General features: G+C 40.9%; 1 protein-coding gene across 3 annotated transcripts in view; it reads right to left on the bottom strand.

Annotated features, from left to right (window-relative positions):
- The window catches only part of SOS2 (SOS Ras/Rho guanine nucleotide exchange factor 2), a 100409-nt gene extending 84744 nt beyond the window's left edge, over nt 1–15665 (bottom strand). For 2 of the 3 annotated variants that reach the window (XM_082647325.1, XM_082647327.1), the window contains exon 1: nt 10990–11103. In XM_082647325.1, coding sequence (XP_082503451.1) covers nt 10990–11079 — 90 coding nt within the window. In that variant the 5' untranslated portion in view covers nt 11080–11103. Of the gene's footprint in view, nt 1–10989; nt 11104–15546 lie in introns of those variants that run through there. The other variant, XM_082647326.1, reaches the window with a different exon arrangement.
- Between the last annotated feature and the right edge of the window lie 1403 nt (nt 15666–17068).

The raw sequence follows: 17068 nt of genomic DNA, 5'->3' as shown, positions 1-17068 counted from the left end.
ATCCTACCATGTATTTCTATTAGATCAACAGACATTTTAAAAAATATAAAATAAACATTTATATTGGAAGTTCAGCTTGGAGTTCATAAGGCTGTTTGTTATAACATCCTTCCATAAAAGCCAAGGGCCCTAATTAGTAAAAATGACTGTGCATGAGAATTAAGATAACGTCTAATGGATTTTTTTCTATGATTATGATTTTAGTAAATAACCTACAAAGCAACCTTAACACTGAGCATCTGAGTTTCTTATACTAAACTTGTTAAACTGCAAATATGAAAAGTCATAAAAACAAATATACAGCGTTAAAATCCCAGCCATAGGGCTTCCCTGGTGGCGCAGTGGTTGAGAGTCCGCCTGCCGATGCAGGGGACACGGGTTCGTGCCCCGGTCCGGGAGGAACCCACATGCCGCGGAGCGGCTGGGCCCATGAGCCATGGCCGCTGAGCCTGCGCGTCCGGAGCCTGTGCTCCGCAACGGGAGAGGCCACACAGTGAGAGGCCCGCGTATCGCAAAAATAAAAAATCCCAGACATAAATACTAATAAGGACATCAAGATGACAATGAAAGATAACCATATTTTGTACTTTCACAGTATTTACTACCTCAGCACCCTGAGAGACAATCAACATAAAATTACCACATCAGAACAAACTCATTTTCAGATTTTTCTGAAAGACTGGTCAGAAAAAGAGCAATTAAAATAATTTTCAATCTTTAACAGTAGATTAACAAGTCAGACCTGTATTTTAGTTACACCGTATTTTCAAATTGCCAGAAGGTACTTCCTTATACACACACTGTAAACAGAATAGTCATAATACTATATATTCATGCATAGACACATATAAAAGCATTAAACTTTATTTTTTAAATTGATAAATACTAGGTTTGACAAATTTTGGAAATGCTATTTCCTAATATATATATTTTTTCAGTCCCCCATACTCACAATCAAATAAAAAAATCTTGCTAGTGCACTTGTTCAATCAACTATCATTTGAGTTTCTGGTACAATGTAGAAATAAATCCCTCTGGATACACAGTCTGTGTATTTACTTATGTCAAATTCTTTATTCCACTGCTAAGATTTCTGCAAGGATGCAAGTGCCTCAAACACCAATTAAGAATACTGTAAGTTTTGTTTGTTGTAAGAGTTAAAATTCAATTTAAAAAGAAAAAGCGGCAAATTTCATCCTAAAGATATACTACTACAAAATATTGCTCATAGAAATTTTTAAAAACCTAAATAAATGAAAATTTAAACTGTATGGGTTTAAAGACTCAATATTGTTAAGATGTCAATTTCCCTCAAATAATCTATAAATTCAACAAAATTCCAGGATTTTTTTTTTTTGGTAGAAATTGACAGGCTAATTTTAAAATTCCTATGGCTATACAAAGGTCTTAGAATAACCAAAACAACTCTGAAAAAGAACAAAGTCGGAAGGCTAAAACTACCTGATTCCAAGATTTTTTATAAAGCTACAATAATCCAAATAGTGTGGTAATGATGTAAAGATAGGAAAATAGGGACTTCCCTGCCAGTCCAGTGGTTAGGACTTTGCCCTTCCACTGCAGGGGGCGTAGGTTTGATTCTTAGTCAGGGAACTAAGATGCTGCATGCTGCACAGCCAAATAAATAAATAATAAAATAAATAAATTTTTAAAAGATAGGACAAAAGACCAATGCAACAGAATAGAGAATCCAGAAATAAAAACACAAATACAGACAAATGATTTTTTTGCTCGTTCATGCAAAGTTTTAAAAATTTAAAACTTTTGCTCTTCAAAAGATAATATTAAGAGTGAATTGAATATAATCAGTGAATCAGACAATGAACTAATAACATTTTATAGTAATAAAACAATATATTTTGGTCTTTCAAGACTGAGATTTTCTCCATAGGAATAATTTAATTCTTTAATTTTAAACTATATTAATGTGTACATTGAACGCTCTAAGTTGAAGCCATCATTCTCAATTAAATAACACTACTATGACAATACTTGAACTAAATTTTAAAACAAAAATTAGCACTTTCTCTTGGTAAATAAGCTATAACTCTGTCAGAAATTATTGACTAAATGCGTATTAATGTATTAACTATACTTTCTAAGGTGAAGTTGCTATAGTATTTAATGTATATATAGAAAGTGAGAAGAAATGAGTAAGTTGCAGATTAGACAGAATTTAGAATTAGGTTTCGAAAAATGAAGTTGTCATATATGGGTTCTAGCACATCTCACCATAAAAATTCTGGAGATCGGATAATTGTAACCTGGTTAATTTGGGATGATGGATATTTTGGACTAATAGTGACAACATAAATACATTTTAGGACTAGTATACATGTGGCATATGGATTCATGGGAAGAATGAAAACCTAAACTATATAGTTTATAATCCATAAACTATTTTATAGTATTCAAAGATAAGGTATCATTATTGATAGTATTAAATACAGTTACCCTGAACATTGATGGTTCAAAACATTTTACTGGATTATGCAATGTTAACCCAGAATTTGTTTTGATCCTTGGATGTATATATATATATATAATAATGCCAATTAACTTTATTTACTTTCTTGTTTACATGTTGGGTTTTTTGTTTTAAAATTATTTTGTTAAAAAAATCCCAATAAAGATTTATTGCTTTTTTTTTTTTTTTTTTTTTTTGCCGTACGCGGGCCTCTCACTGTTGTGGTCCCTCCCGTTGCGGAGCACAGGCTCCGGACGCGCAGGCTCAGCGGCCATGGCTCACGGGCCCAGCAGCTCCGCGGCATGTGGGATCTTCCCGGACCGGGGCACGAACCCGTGTCCCCTGCATCGGCAGGCGGACTCTCAACCACTGCGCCACCAGGGAAGCCCCTATTGCTATTTTTAAAGAGGTAATACTAAGAGAATAAAAAACTACAGACTGAAGGAAAATCTTTGTATATAAAGGATTTATAGTTAGATACATAAAGAATCCTCAAAACTCAACAACAAGAAATCAAACAACTTAACAAAAAAGGGCAAGGGATCTGAACAAACAGTTCACCAAAGAAGATATATGGATGGCAAATAAGGACAGGAGAGATGCTTGACATCATTAATCATCAGGGAAATGCAAATTAAAACAAGATACCAGTATAATAACCCGATTAGGATGGCTAGAAATAAATTTAAATACCAAGTGCTGGCAGGAAGAACTGGAATTCTCATATGTTGCTGGTGGGAATGTAAAACTGTACAACAGTTCAAATAGAAAACAGTGTGACAGTTACTTAAAAAGTTAAACACACCTACTACCTGATCCAGTCACTCGTTGATAATTACCCAAGAGAAAAGGAACTATATGCCCATACAAAGACTTGTATACACATGTTTACAGCTTTATTTTATTTTATTTTATTTTTTTGCGTTACGCGGGCCTCTCACTGTTGCGGCCTCTCCCGTTGCAGAGCACAGGCTCCGGACGCGCAGGCCCAGCGGCCATGGCTCACGGGCCCAGCCGCTCCGCGGCATGTGGGATCCTCCCAGACCGGGGCACGAACCCACGTCCCCTGCATCGGCAGGCGGACTCTCAACCACAGCGCCACCAGGGAAGCCCTACAGCTTTATTTTTAACAGCCAAGATATGAAAACCAAATGTACATCAACAAGTGAATGGATTAAAAAAAAAAAAAAAAAAGTGGGGACTTCCCTGGTGGTCCAGTGGTAAAGAATCCGCCTTAATGCAGGGGATGTGGGTTCGATTCCTCGTTAGGGAACTAAGATCCCACATGCCTCGGGGCAACTAAAGTCGCGTGCCGCAACTACTGAGCTCGAGCGCCTCAACTAGAGCCCTCGTGCCACAAACTACAGAGCCCACGCGCCCTGGAGCCTGTGTGCCACAACTAGAGAAGAGAAAACCCACACGTCACAACTAGAGAGAAGGCCGTGCACCACAACAAAGAGCCTGCACACCGCAACAAAAGATCCTGCTTGCCTCAACGAAGATCCTGCATGCTGCAACTAAGACTGGACACGGCCGAAAATAAATAAAATAAATAAATAAATGATAAATCTTTAAAAAAAAAAAGTGATATATCCACACTATGGAATGCTACTGAACAAAAAGGAATGAACTATTGATGTATGCAACAACATGGATGGATCTCAAAATAATTATGTTGAGTGAAAGAAGCCAGGCAAAAATAACAATATATACTGTGTGATTCCATTACCAAAAAACTCTAGAAAAAGCAATCTATAGTTATAGGAAGCAAATCAGTGATTGCTTGTGGATTAGAGGTCAGGAGGGATGGGAGGGAGAATTATAGAGAGTCAAGACGAAATCTATGGGCTGAAGGCTATACTATCTTTATTATGAATGTTTCACTTACGTATACATACATAAAAACTTATCAAACTGTACACTTTAAATATGTGCAGTTTATTGTATGTTAATTCTCAAATAAGTTATTTAAAATAATATAAAAATCAATATTCTGAGGTAGCATTTTTCTGATCAGGGTGTATAATCAAGAATTGAAACCACAGTTGTACACTATAAACTAAGGTCAGGAACTATTTCTTATGTTTTTGGTCTCTTCCTATTTCCCCACTCCTTTATTCCTAACACAAAGGTAATTTAGCACCATGCTTTGCATAAAGCAAGCACTCAGTAAACAGCTGCTAAATAAATTCATGGTAGCAAACAGATTCCCTGAACTTGCTGAAATTCAGAGACTGGGAAAAATTAAGAAGTCCATTAACTTTGGTTTTATTTCATTGGATATGTACCTGAAGACTCAGTTATCCCATATAACATTATAAATGAGGGGATTCCCACTGTATATTCCTCTATTCCCACTGTCTATTAATATTCACTTCCCTTCCCACTTAGATTTAGTGTTCTTAATTAGGTGCTTTCTTGACAGGTTTTCAAGGTGGATTGATTGATTGACTGATTGATTGATTTACTTTTGGCTGCATTGGGTCTTCCTTGCTGCGCGGGCTTTCTCTAGTTGCGGCGAGCAGGGACTACTCTTTGTTGCGGTGTGCGGGCTTCTCAGTGCAATGGCTTCTCTTGTTGCAGAGCACAGGCTCTAGGTGTGCGGGCTTCAGTAGTTGGCACACGGGCTCAATAGTTGTGGCTTGCAGGCTCTAGAGCACAGGCTCAGTAGTTGTGGCGCATGGGCTTAGTTGCTCCGCGGCATGTGGGATCTTCCCGGACTAGGGATCAAACCTGTGTCCCCTGCACTGGCAGGCCAATTCTTAACCACTGTGCCACCAGGGAAGTCCCCAAGGTGGGTTTACTTAAAATACAGAAACTACAGGCCAGGAATCTCATTCTATTTAGCTTAATATTAGGTAAGGGCTTACCATAAAACAATCAAAACATACAGGAAAGACTATTAGCTGAAACTGAAAGTTTTGTCATTAAAATTTTCCTTGATTGGAATGAAATGGCAAATGAACTGTAAGTACCTTCCCATACAATCAGGCCAAGAAAGTACAGGCTAGATCAATGGTTCCCAACTTGTTCCAGTGGCAGAGCATTTGGAAGTCACAGTGCTCTTAGAAGAATATGAAGTGTTAAGATACTTACACTTCATCATAGTAAGCAAGAAGAATGTTAATAAAAATGACTATAAAACTTAAAACTATAGGCACATGTTTGTAAGTAAAAACAAAAAGTATCATAAGCAGTTCTCCCTGTAAAACCTCTATATCTCTTGTTCATTTACTTTACAATCTTGCACTACTCATTAGCAGATAAACTGCAGCACGTACCACAGACCTAAGAAAAACTTAAGAGAAAAAAATAAAACTGAAAAAAATTAATAGTGGCTTTTTTTCCTGTGACCTGGGGAAAAGATCACTAAGTATTCAGTCAAAGTTTAAGACTCCCTGGGCCAAATGCCCATGTCCTTCAGCATACTACCAAAACTACTATTTGCACTCTTTCTTAAAGAAGATCTGCCGGCAAGGTACTTGCACTCAAGGAGTAAATAAAGGAGGTTCTCCTTTCCCACATCTCCACAACTGCCCTCCTCCCACTTAACTGAAGAAAGGCAGATCTCCTACTTATCCTGAATCTCATTATGGTGCATTGCTCTGCAGTACAATAAATAAATAAATAAATAAATAAATAAATTCTATGACACAAAACAAGGAGACAATGATAAATATTTTTCATTTAACCTTGCTTTTTCTATCCCCTAGCCTACTGTCAAAAAATACACTATAATGCAGGGAAAAGCTCATGAGAACAAAGAAAAGAAAGCATATTTAAAAAGTACTAAATAAGACTTCCCTGGCGGTCCAGTGGTTAAGACCCCACGCTTCCACTGCAGGGGGTATGGGTTTGATCCCTGGTCAGGGAACTAAGATCCCGAGTGCTGCACAGAGCAGCCATAAACAAACAAACAAACAAAACTAAATACAGGCAACATCACCTTATTTCATTCAGGAGAAAAAATTCAAAGCAAGTTTTCACACCTTATCTATCTTTCTATCTTACAATTTGAATTCAGAAGTGAGATGGTTGGCATGTGACATGTATTAACACATTCATTTGAATTGAAAAATTAAGTTAGACTTTGAACAAGATAAATACAATAGGCTGGTTGGCTTGACAACTAAATTGACTTTACCAATTAGGTTATGTGGGGATATTTTCCATAAAATGAGTAGGCAGAATTCTAAGGTGGCTGGCTTCCAAGATTCCCACCCCTGGTATACATGCCCTGTACACTCCTCTCCTCTTGAATGTGGGCAGGACCTGTGAATAGGGTGAGATATCACTCCTATGATAATATTACCGTATATGGCAAAGGTGACTAAGGTCTGTAATCAGTTGATCTTGAGTTAATCAAAAGGGAGATTACCCTGGATGGGCCAGACCTAAATCAGGTGAGTCCTTCAAAAGAGGGTCTAGAAGTGTGAGACAAGTGACAGCAGCAGATGCAGTTCTGCTGGCTTTGAAGAAGCAAACTGACATATTATAGGGAGGGTCATATGGCAAGGAATGGCAGCAGCCTCTGGGAGCTGAGGGCCTCAGACAGGAAACTGAAAGGAAATGAATTCTGCTAAGAATCACATAAGCTTGGGAGAAGACCCTGAGCCTCAGATGAGTCTGCAGCCCAAGCCAAAACCTTGATTTCAGCCCATGGAACCCAAAGCAGAGAATCTAGCTAAGCCATGTCTGGACTTCTAACTTAGAGTAACTGTGAGATAATAAATGTGTGTTGTGTTAAGCCACCAAGTTGTTGATAATTTCTTATGCAGCAACAGAAAATTAATACAATAAGCTAGATCTACAGCTCCAAGGATTCAATGAAAATGTATTTAAAAAGTGTGATAAGGTAGGGCTTCCCTGGTGGCACAGTGGTTGAGAGTCCGCCTGCCGATGCAGGGGACACAGGTTCATGCCCCGGTCTGGGAAGATCCCACATGCCGCGGAGCGGCTGGGCCCATGATCCATGGCCACTGAGCCTGTGCGTCCGGAGCCTGTGCTCCACAACGGGAGAGGCCACAGCTGTGAGAGGCCCTCGTACTGCAAAAAACAAACAAACAAACAAACAACAACAACAAAAAAGTGTGATAAGGTAAAATACATCTTATGAGTAAATATTGCCATGGCTAAGGTATATTGAAGTTAATACTATTTTTATTTTCCCAATCTTTCTTGGATATATTGGACTAAACAAGGTACTTCCAAATAAAAAAAGTGAAAAAGTAGCAGTAATAATAATCAGTCATTTGACAAGTCCTAGAAAATCTAGAAAATGAAAAAGTGAATAACTCTAAAGATCAGGTAACAAGTCATTTTTCAAGTCAGGTGCTTTATGATTATTATTTTTCAAAATTCATGACATTTATGTTCTTTTGATCAACTATGGACTACTAATAACTCAACCCAAAAGGAAGTTTTAAAGCTTTATGGTCATTGGGGAAATTTTAAAAAATTCAGTATATAGACATTTTTGTTGTTGCAAAGAAGTATAAATACAAAGGAGGGATCAAAGACTTTTAAACATAAAATAAATATTATATTAGAATATAATTATGTGGGGAAACTAGAATGAAAAGTTCACAGAGAAAAAAGTACAATGTAAATTTCCAACCATTAAAAAAGCACTTTGTCGTGTATTTTAAAAGGATGAACGGTGTGTATTTCATTGGGTACATTTTTTTTAAATTATCTTACTCTTTTATTTTTTTAACATCTTTATTGGAGTATAATTGCTTTACAATGGTGTGTTAGTTTCTGCTTTATAACAAAATGAATCAGCTATAAGTATACATATATCCCCATATCTCCTCCCTCTTGCGTCTCCCTCCCACCCTCCCTATCCCACCCCCTAGTTGGTCACAAAGCACAGAGCTGATCTCCCTGTGCTATGCAGCTGCTTCCCACTGGCGATCTATTTTACATTTGGTAGTGTATTTTGGGTACATTTAAAAGACTAACGGGACTATTTTATTTTAAAACATCAGTATTTACAAAACATATAAAACTATATCTTCTGAAACTAAACTTAAAGATGAAAATTTTTAGATGTCAGCATAAAAATGTACAAATTTTTCAAAAATTCTTTTGGGATACATAGCAAAAAAGTTAGAAAACTCCTTTTAAGAGAACGAATCAAGACTCGGTGTTGATTAGACATGAACCTGGTGTGAGAGGGAAGGAACAGATGATGCCTAGGTTCCTAGGTTTCTGGCTTGAGAACTGAGTACTGTATCATTTATACTGGAGACGTTAAGTTTAGGGAAGATGATAATAAGCTTGGATTGGGACATGCTGTGAACATTTACATATGAATGTCCAGGAAGCAGGAGGTGCAGATAGGCTGCAAGAGAAGGCCTCTTCAAGATGATGTTTGTCTGAAGACTTACAGGAGGTAAAAGGGCCACTCATGTTTTTATCTGCAGGAAGGTTGTTCTAGGCAGAAGAAACTCCAAGTACAATACAAAAGCCCTGACTAGAACATGTCTATGTGTTGGAGGTACGAGGAAGCCAGTGTGGTGCACGAGTAGAGCAAAAAAAGGTCAGTAGTAAATGAGGTCAGTGAGGTAAAAGGAGAAGCGGGGGAAATACCAGACTGCAGAGGGCCTAGTAGGCCACTGGGAGGACTTCGACTTTTATTCTGAGAAGCACTGAACAAGGTTTGAGCAAAGGAGTGACATGATCCCACTTATCTCTATTGTGTTGAGAAAAGGCTGAATGGGGCAAGGGTAGAAGAGAGGAGACCAGTTAAGAGGCTACTTTGATACTCCCAGAGTGTTCCCAGGTGGTAGAAGTGGAAGAGTGAGAAATGGTGACTGAATATTGCTATAGTGTGAAGTAGAGCTAAAAGGATTTGCTGACAGATTAGATACGGTTTATAAAAGAAAGACAGGATTCAAGAATAACTCAATATTTTGAGCAACTAGAATGATGGAGTAGCCATTTACTAATGTTGGAAATGTTACAAAAGGAGCAAGTTTTCAGGGGAAGAGAAAGAGCTCAGTATTAGTTGAGATGCCTATCACACATCTTTGTGGAAGTGTTAAGAAAGAAACTGGATATCCAAACTCAGGAGAGACACCTGAGCCAGAATTATAAATTGGAAACCATCAGATAGAGATGAAATGTGAAGCAATGAGGCTGGGTGGGATCTCCAAGAAATCTACTGTAAATAGAAACAGGAGTCCAAAGACTAAGCTCCAGGGAGGTCAGGATGATGTAGATGGGAAGATGAGGAGATCAACAAAGGAGAAGAACTAGGAGTAGTCAGAGAGGGAGAAAACCAGCAGCGTTTGGTGTCCTGGAAGCCAAATGAGGAAAAGATTTCAAAAAGGAGGAAGAGATAAACTATTAAATGCTGCTAATGGGTCAATTAAGAAAAAATTACCAGAGGCTTCCCTGGTGGCGCAGTGGTTGAGAGTCTGCCTGCCGATGCAGGGGACACAGGTTTGTGCCCCGGTCCGGGAAGATCCCACATGCTGCGGAGTGGCTGGGCCCGTGAGCCATGGCCGCTGAGCCTGCGCGTCCGGAGCCTGTGCTCCGCAACGGGAGAGGCCACAACAGTGAGAGGCCCGCATACGGCAAAAAAAAAAAAAAAATTACAAAGTGCTATGTAAGTAAGAAGCAGTATTTGAGTTTACAAAGTGTCTTAATGAAGAAAACTGGGGTAATAAAAACTTTACTTGGAGGAGATCATAGTAGTGCTCATATCTAGATCTTGATGTTATTTTCATTGTGTTGCTTACACATTAAAATGTAAAGTGTATAACACTTTACACATTTCAAAAGCTTTCTACTTACTATATGTTCTTATGTAAAAAAAGAAAAGAATTTTAGGTTGTTAATTTTTAACATGATTCCATGAGACAATGCTAAATCCATTACTTCCATTAAAATTCCTTCCTGATTCGAATATGCAGGCTAACAGAGGATATAATCAAACTACTGCTCCCTTGAAAGAAAGGCCATGGTTAATAAAAAGATATACACTTGATTTATGTCAAGTGGTAACACAAGTAATGCTTTGGATACTCAGCATAAAACACTTTAATGGAATATTATTGCTCCAAATACACCATACCAAAATTAACCTGAAAATAGAAGAAGACTACTAAATCATGGCTGAGACGAAGCTAAATGCAGCAAGCTAAAACGCATTCCTAATGCTCATCCAGTTCTGGCTGAACCCCTTGGGTCAGTCTGGGTCATTATTAGTTTGGAATAATTCCAAATGACTCCCTAGAGTTCTACTGTTATATTCAGTGGCTTTAGGAAATCCAGAACAGGCCTCATGTCACAAAAATCATAGTTTCTCCTATTCCTTTTAGTTGGAGTGATCTTTTCAAAGAAGCAAGTTTGATCAAGTTCATCTAATTAATTTGTCACATAAATAACCCTATAGGCCTTCCTATTCACAGGTAAAGACCTTAACCTGGGTCTACACTAGAGTCTCTCAACTAGCTCATCTCCTTTTTTTAAAAAAAATAAATTTATTTATTTACTTTGGGCTGTGTTGGGTCTTCGTTGCTGCACGCAGGCTTGTTGTGATGCGCAGGCTTCTCATTGTGGTGGCTTCTCTTGTTGTGGAGCATGGGCTCTAGGTGCACGGGCTTCAGTAGTTGTGGCACACAGGCTCAGTAGCTGTGGCTTGCAGACTCTAGGGCAAAGGCTTGGTAGTTGTGGCACACAGGCTTAGGTGCTCCGCGGCATGTGGGACCTTCCCGGACCAGGGCTCGAACCCATGTCCCCTGCATTGGCAGGCGGATTCTTAACCACTGCGCCACCAGGGAAGTCCTCATCTCCTTTTCACTTGGTCTTGGTTCTTTAAATCAAGTCATGTTCCTACCTTTCCCTAGGGCTCAAATCCTTTCTCCCCTTTCTTTGTTTTGTTAATTCCTATTGATCTTTCAGATAATTAACTTCTTTACTGTCTGCCTCTCCCAGGCCTCTCTGCCACAGCCATTTAGAATGGAAGCTTCCTGAGACCAAGGCCTTGCTACAACCTCAGTACCAAGAACAGCACCTGGCACACAGGAGGCACTCAATAAATATCTGAATATATCCTCCAGAGCTCAGCATGAATGTCACTTCCTTAAAGAAGCCTTCCTTGACCTTCTTGTATCAGTAACACCAATTTCATTTTCTCAAAGGACCCCCAGGCTTTTCTTCTGGGCCCCAGGAAAGATCCAGCACAATCTTCTAAAATAGTTCCAAGAGATATTAGTACAAAGGCATAAACACTAGACTCTTTCAGATTTCACAAAAGCAGTTCTGAATCAAAACCCTCAACCTTCTTCCCCCACCCCCCCACCCCGCCACAGACTGCTATTAATTAACTCAAACATTCACACCTCTTGAATTTTAACAGATATCTAAGAGCAAACTATAATGGTTGAGGTGGGAGGTCAATATTTAACCTGAATGAAATTAGACTCAGGAACAAGGTAACTCTACCAATTCTTTCTAGTTCTCTGTGACATTTGTAACTACAGATAATAACGACAGACATTTTCTGTTCCTTGGCTAGCCTGGTGAATAAGGCCTTACAGAAAAGGCATCTACCACGGAAATACCAGGGACTAAAATACCTGCTAAAATGATTTTAAGGCATGTTTCCCACATATAGAATGCCTACACTGATTTTTCTCAGCATACAATCGAATAGCACATGCACAAAGTACCACAGGCATTTCAAAGACACAGGTAATAAGCTGCATTTACAAATATATCCCACACTCTTTTTTCCTCCGAGTAATATGATAGCTTCAATCTTCTCGGCGAATAGTGATGAAGGCATTTATGTCTCTGGCTCTTTTAGGAAAGATACATAATTTAGCAGTAATGTTAACAATGCATGTATTATCCATTAGCAGTGTCATTTAGCTCTACTTTACCCTTTGTAGTTCTGTATGTACTTAAATGTCCTAGGTGAAGTTCTGTTTTAACAGTTAAAGAACAGCAGCACAACAAAACAAAAAGTTAAAGAACAACACATTTCTATTTCCAAAATTATTTTTTCTTAAATCTATTTCTCAATGCTCGTGTTTCTTCTACATAGTGAAATGAATATTTAATGCTGGTTTAAAAAAATCCCTTGCGTTTTCAGTCAGTAATAGTAACTTGGTCAAATATATGTATTTTTTGGTTTCTAGAAAAATCAGCCAAAACTTGAAAATAAGCAAAAGAGATAACTAGGTGTTCTTCAGCACAGTTCAAGCTACGCTTGAACCTTTGATTACTTTCTACTGACTGGGCTCTTTTACAAATTGATCAGATTAACCTAGAGATTTTTGTCTGGTACAGATGCAAAACCTAATCAGCAGGAAAGACAATCCCAAATTTACTGCTTATGTTCTTGTAGGACATTAACAAATTTTGTGTCCAACCCCAAAATCTTACTTTAATATTCTTTTATTAAGTTGCCTATAAATACCTACCTCCTCCAATTTTCATTTGAAGTGGTTCTAAGATCTCATGAGTTCCCTCATTAAGTAGTAAATTGAATCAAAATTACTGATACATGTTCGTTCACATTGGTATGAGAGTTGTGACTTTACCTTTCTGAAAATTATATTTTAACAGTTTTGGAGGTTCCATCAAGATGCCCAAGTGAACTAACCTCACAGAGTTAATTAAACAACCTTGTTCTTTTCAAACACAGAGATATTCCTTACAAAACCTTGAGCTCATAACTGCTATCTCATTTACATAAACCAAAACCTCAAAGTTTATAATTTTCAGTCTAGGTGGTAAACACCTTTAGAGCAAGGCCTTTACTTTTATTCATGTTTGTATTCTTAGGATCCAGCTTGGTGCCAAGTACCTAAAATGTGTTCAATAAATGTTAAATGAAACTAGCGTACACATGTTTGATGGCAACACCAACTGGAGGAGAAAAATCTTAGTAGTCTAATACTATTGCTGCATCTACTATTAATCCTAGCAGTCTTTGTAACAATCTGGTCAGCTGGTAGAAGGAAACCAAATTCTAGATGCCTTGAATGTGAAGACAGAGCCTCCCCATAAGTGGTAGGAATTCTCAGTGTACAAAGACAAGGGTGGCAAGTATAGACCAGAATTTAACTCATCCTTCAAAGAGTGAACCTTGAGCTCTTTAAGAACTAAAACTCTTAGCAAGCACTACAAACCTACATGTTGCAATACCACAAATACCACAAAACTGAACATAATCTGAATTATGAACACCAAAAACTTTCCAAAAACATAAAAAGTGTCTTCCATAGGAATATACCTCAATTCTAGAATAACAGTAAATTAATAAGTTAAATAGAAACTGCTTCTTGAATTCACCTCAAAAGACCAGATTTTCTTTGCTGTATTTATTCCATAAGCAAAGGATGTACAAGAACTGTGGAATAAGAAAATAGAGATCTACAAGGCATCTGAGTTCCAAGAAAACAAGCACAACACATAAATGCAAAATACCAGACTCAAAGCAATGGACTAGGATTGGATGCTAATGCTGGCTTTGTTTCCAGGCTAACCTGAAGATACAAATCTGTATTTGTGCATGCCGGATTATTAGGGTCAAAGCTACCTACTGAATAAGTTATGCAACACATAATCAAATTCTATTTGCTACCAGAAAATACTAGTAGGTGGAGACCTACTTCACACTGCCAACAATACAGGCCTACCTGATAACCGTACTCAACACTTCTTTCTATGTGGTGGAAGATTTAATTACTATCTAAGCATTTCCCCCTTTGCTTTTCATTATCACCACTCAGCACACTTTCCATTTCTTTCCCTCTCCTTATAGAATCGGGCTGCCCACAAAAGGAAGGTCAATTTAATACTTTTAACACCTAATATACCTGTGAAATGATAACTGTCTAGCTGCTCCTAGCCACCTCCAACAAATTCTTTAAAAAGATACTAGCTGGTGTTTGGCCCAAGGGAGGCAGTATCTCTTCGTAAGAATTATGAAAATAATGGCAAATCTAAAACTCTGAATGAATGAGGAAAATGTTTTTAATTTAATACACTACTTCCTTTCACTTGTAGAAATTTAACGTATGAAGATTTATTTTCCAAGGGCAGCCTTTTAAATTAATGTTTATTCTTTATTATTTTAAAATTTATTCTTGGTTATTTTCCACAAAAGGTAGAAGGGACTAAGTTTGAATCACTGGCAAGGAAAACCCACGCTCAGTAGGTATGGTATCTTCTCCTGCACCCATTTACACTCTTTAAATGCCTTGACCTTACAAAAGGTTTTATTATAAAAATGATAGTATGATTATTACCTAAATGCAGACGAAAACTGACACCATCTACAGGAGAGATGCACCCTAGTGATGCACCCAAACTTAAAAGATTCATTTTTATGAGCTGCTCCTTTTTCGTCCCCTTAAAATGATTCTAAGTGCTAAACTGCACTCAGTGAAGAAACTGACCGAATTCTACAAGGGAAATCTCTCGTAAACAGGGGGGACGCCTTTTGCAGGAAGGGAGGAGGCACTTTAAGTTGACCTCAAGAATTGTTCAAAGCAATATCATGGCTCACTGACATTTCTCGAGAAACACATCCATCTTACAAAAAAAAAAGTCACCACCTCTTAGGTGAGTGGACCCCCTTCACGAGCAAATCGACTAAGGGAACAGCCCCAAGGAACTTAATTAAAAGTAATTACACAGGCTAGAAATGTGCTTTTGTTTTAGAAACTGTCTAAATACCAGCGAGACTTTCTCTTGCCCGAATCCAGCCTGAGGACAACAAATTGGTCAACGGCGGAAGTCGCCTGACGAAATGACTGCAACGTGAAATCCAGTTTTATGATCATAACAAAACCTTCCTTCCGGGGCCAAGCAAGAACTTGAGAAAACGTCCTTTTGGACGCAGCAGGCAATCACGCGCCCCCATCGCCAGCCGGAGAAAAAGTGCTGGGCCTGCGGGCCCCGAGCGCGGGGAGGGCGTGTAGCTCCCCGTAAGAGCGTCCGAGGGGCCGCGGCCCGCGCGCCCCGCCCGCCTGCCTCCCGCCTCTGCCCCGGCACCTCCCTGGGGGCCCCGCGGCCGCACGGGCACCAGCACTGACCTTCCGCAGGGCCGAGACCAACAGTCCCCGCCATTTCGGACTGTTCTCTTCGCTGAAGAACTCGTACGGCTGCGGCGCCTGCTGCATGGCCCCGGCGGCAGCGCCTCCGCATCGGGGGCGGCCCGCGGGCCGAAACGGGCCGGGCCGGTGGCCTGACAGACAGGGCGCAGGCCGCCTCGCCTCGCCGGCCGCCGCCGCCTCCTCCTGCCCGGGCCGCGGCTACGGCCGAGGCGGCTCGGAGGCGGCGCCGGCGGGCGGGCGGGGGCTCCGGGGGCGGCTTCCTCGGCCCCGCGGCCTCGCCTAGTGCAGAGTCCGCAGAGGAAGCGCGGCGGCCCGTGAACCCGGACGGCCCCCGGCTGCGACCGAAGCGGTGGCCTCCTTTCCCGGCGGTGCTGGCCCGCTTCTCGGGCGGCTCCTCCTCCTTTGTCTGGGTTCGCAACCCGGCGGGGGTACAGCTGGCCTCTCCCCTCCTCGGACTCCCGCTACGGCCGCGGCAAGCAGAGAGCGGCGGCGGCGGCGGCTTGTCTCCTCATCGCCTCATCTCCGCCCTCCCAACCGGCAACACCGCCCTGCCCGGCCCACCCGAGTCACCTCCAGAGGGCCCTGGGGACAGACCGGGCGCACGCGTCGGGCGAGAGAGCCACACTGGTGCGCACAGCGTTGGCCACCACCACCGCCGCCGCCCCTTCAGCAGCCGCGCACAGCGCCCCAGGGCCGCCGCCAAGCTCCGGGTCCCAGCAAGCGCGGCTCGGCCAGCCCCCTCCGCCCCGCGCTCATTATCCCGTGTAGCTGGAGCAGCCCCGCACGGAGCATGCGCGCCGCGGAGAGGGCAAAGGGGCTGGCCGGGAGCGGAGGCCTCCTCGCAGGAGTGCGCGTCTCCTGGGCGCTTGCTGGGTGTACGTTCCAGACAGACTCGGCAACTCACTGACTGCGTTTTACACACACTCTCCCTCCTCTCGATCTTCCCGAGACAATCCTGACTCGATGCCACTCCTCGAGCCCCAGGACTCCGTCATGGGAAGCAGTATAGGGATTTGTAGAGAAAGGGACTTTCCGGCTGGACAAGATATTTAATGTATTTGTGTTTACATGGCTATTCTGTATATGTAACAATTTCATAGCGTGGTGCTGTGGGGACTGAAGGAAGTGAGGAGTGGGAAGCCCTTAGCACACAGTAGGGCCAAAAAAGGCAGATGGCAACGTTAATCAAGCTTGAACTTAAAGGTCTTTCACTTGCATGAGCCCGTATGTGTTCACAAAAATTTCATACCGTTTTGGTAAAACTTCCCATATTTTTGCATTGTTTTCTTAATGGTGTCCTCCAAACTGTGGCGGTGTGGAGGTGTCAGGCGCCACAAAACCCGGATCTGCCCTTGGGGCCAGCCATACTCATTAGCAGCCCAAAAAAGATCCCCAGACCTTAAGCTTTCCTGAGTTGAAGACTCTGGAAACTTTATCATTAACATAAATTTCATCCCACTAAAGACGCTGAGAACATACATGAATTACAGTACATTGTTCC

Source organism: Grampus griseus, assembly GCF_964374135.1.
Source record: "Grampus griseus genome assembly, chromosome: 2".
Classification (NCBI taxonomy): Eukaryota; Metazoa; Chordata; class Mammalia; order Artiodactyla; family Delphinidae; genus Grampus; species Grampus griseus.
The sequence above is the reverse complement of the archived record's forward strand: the minus strand, read 5'-3'. Positions and strand labels throughout refer to the sequence as shown.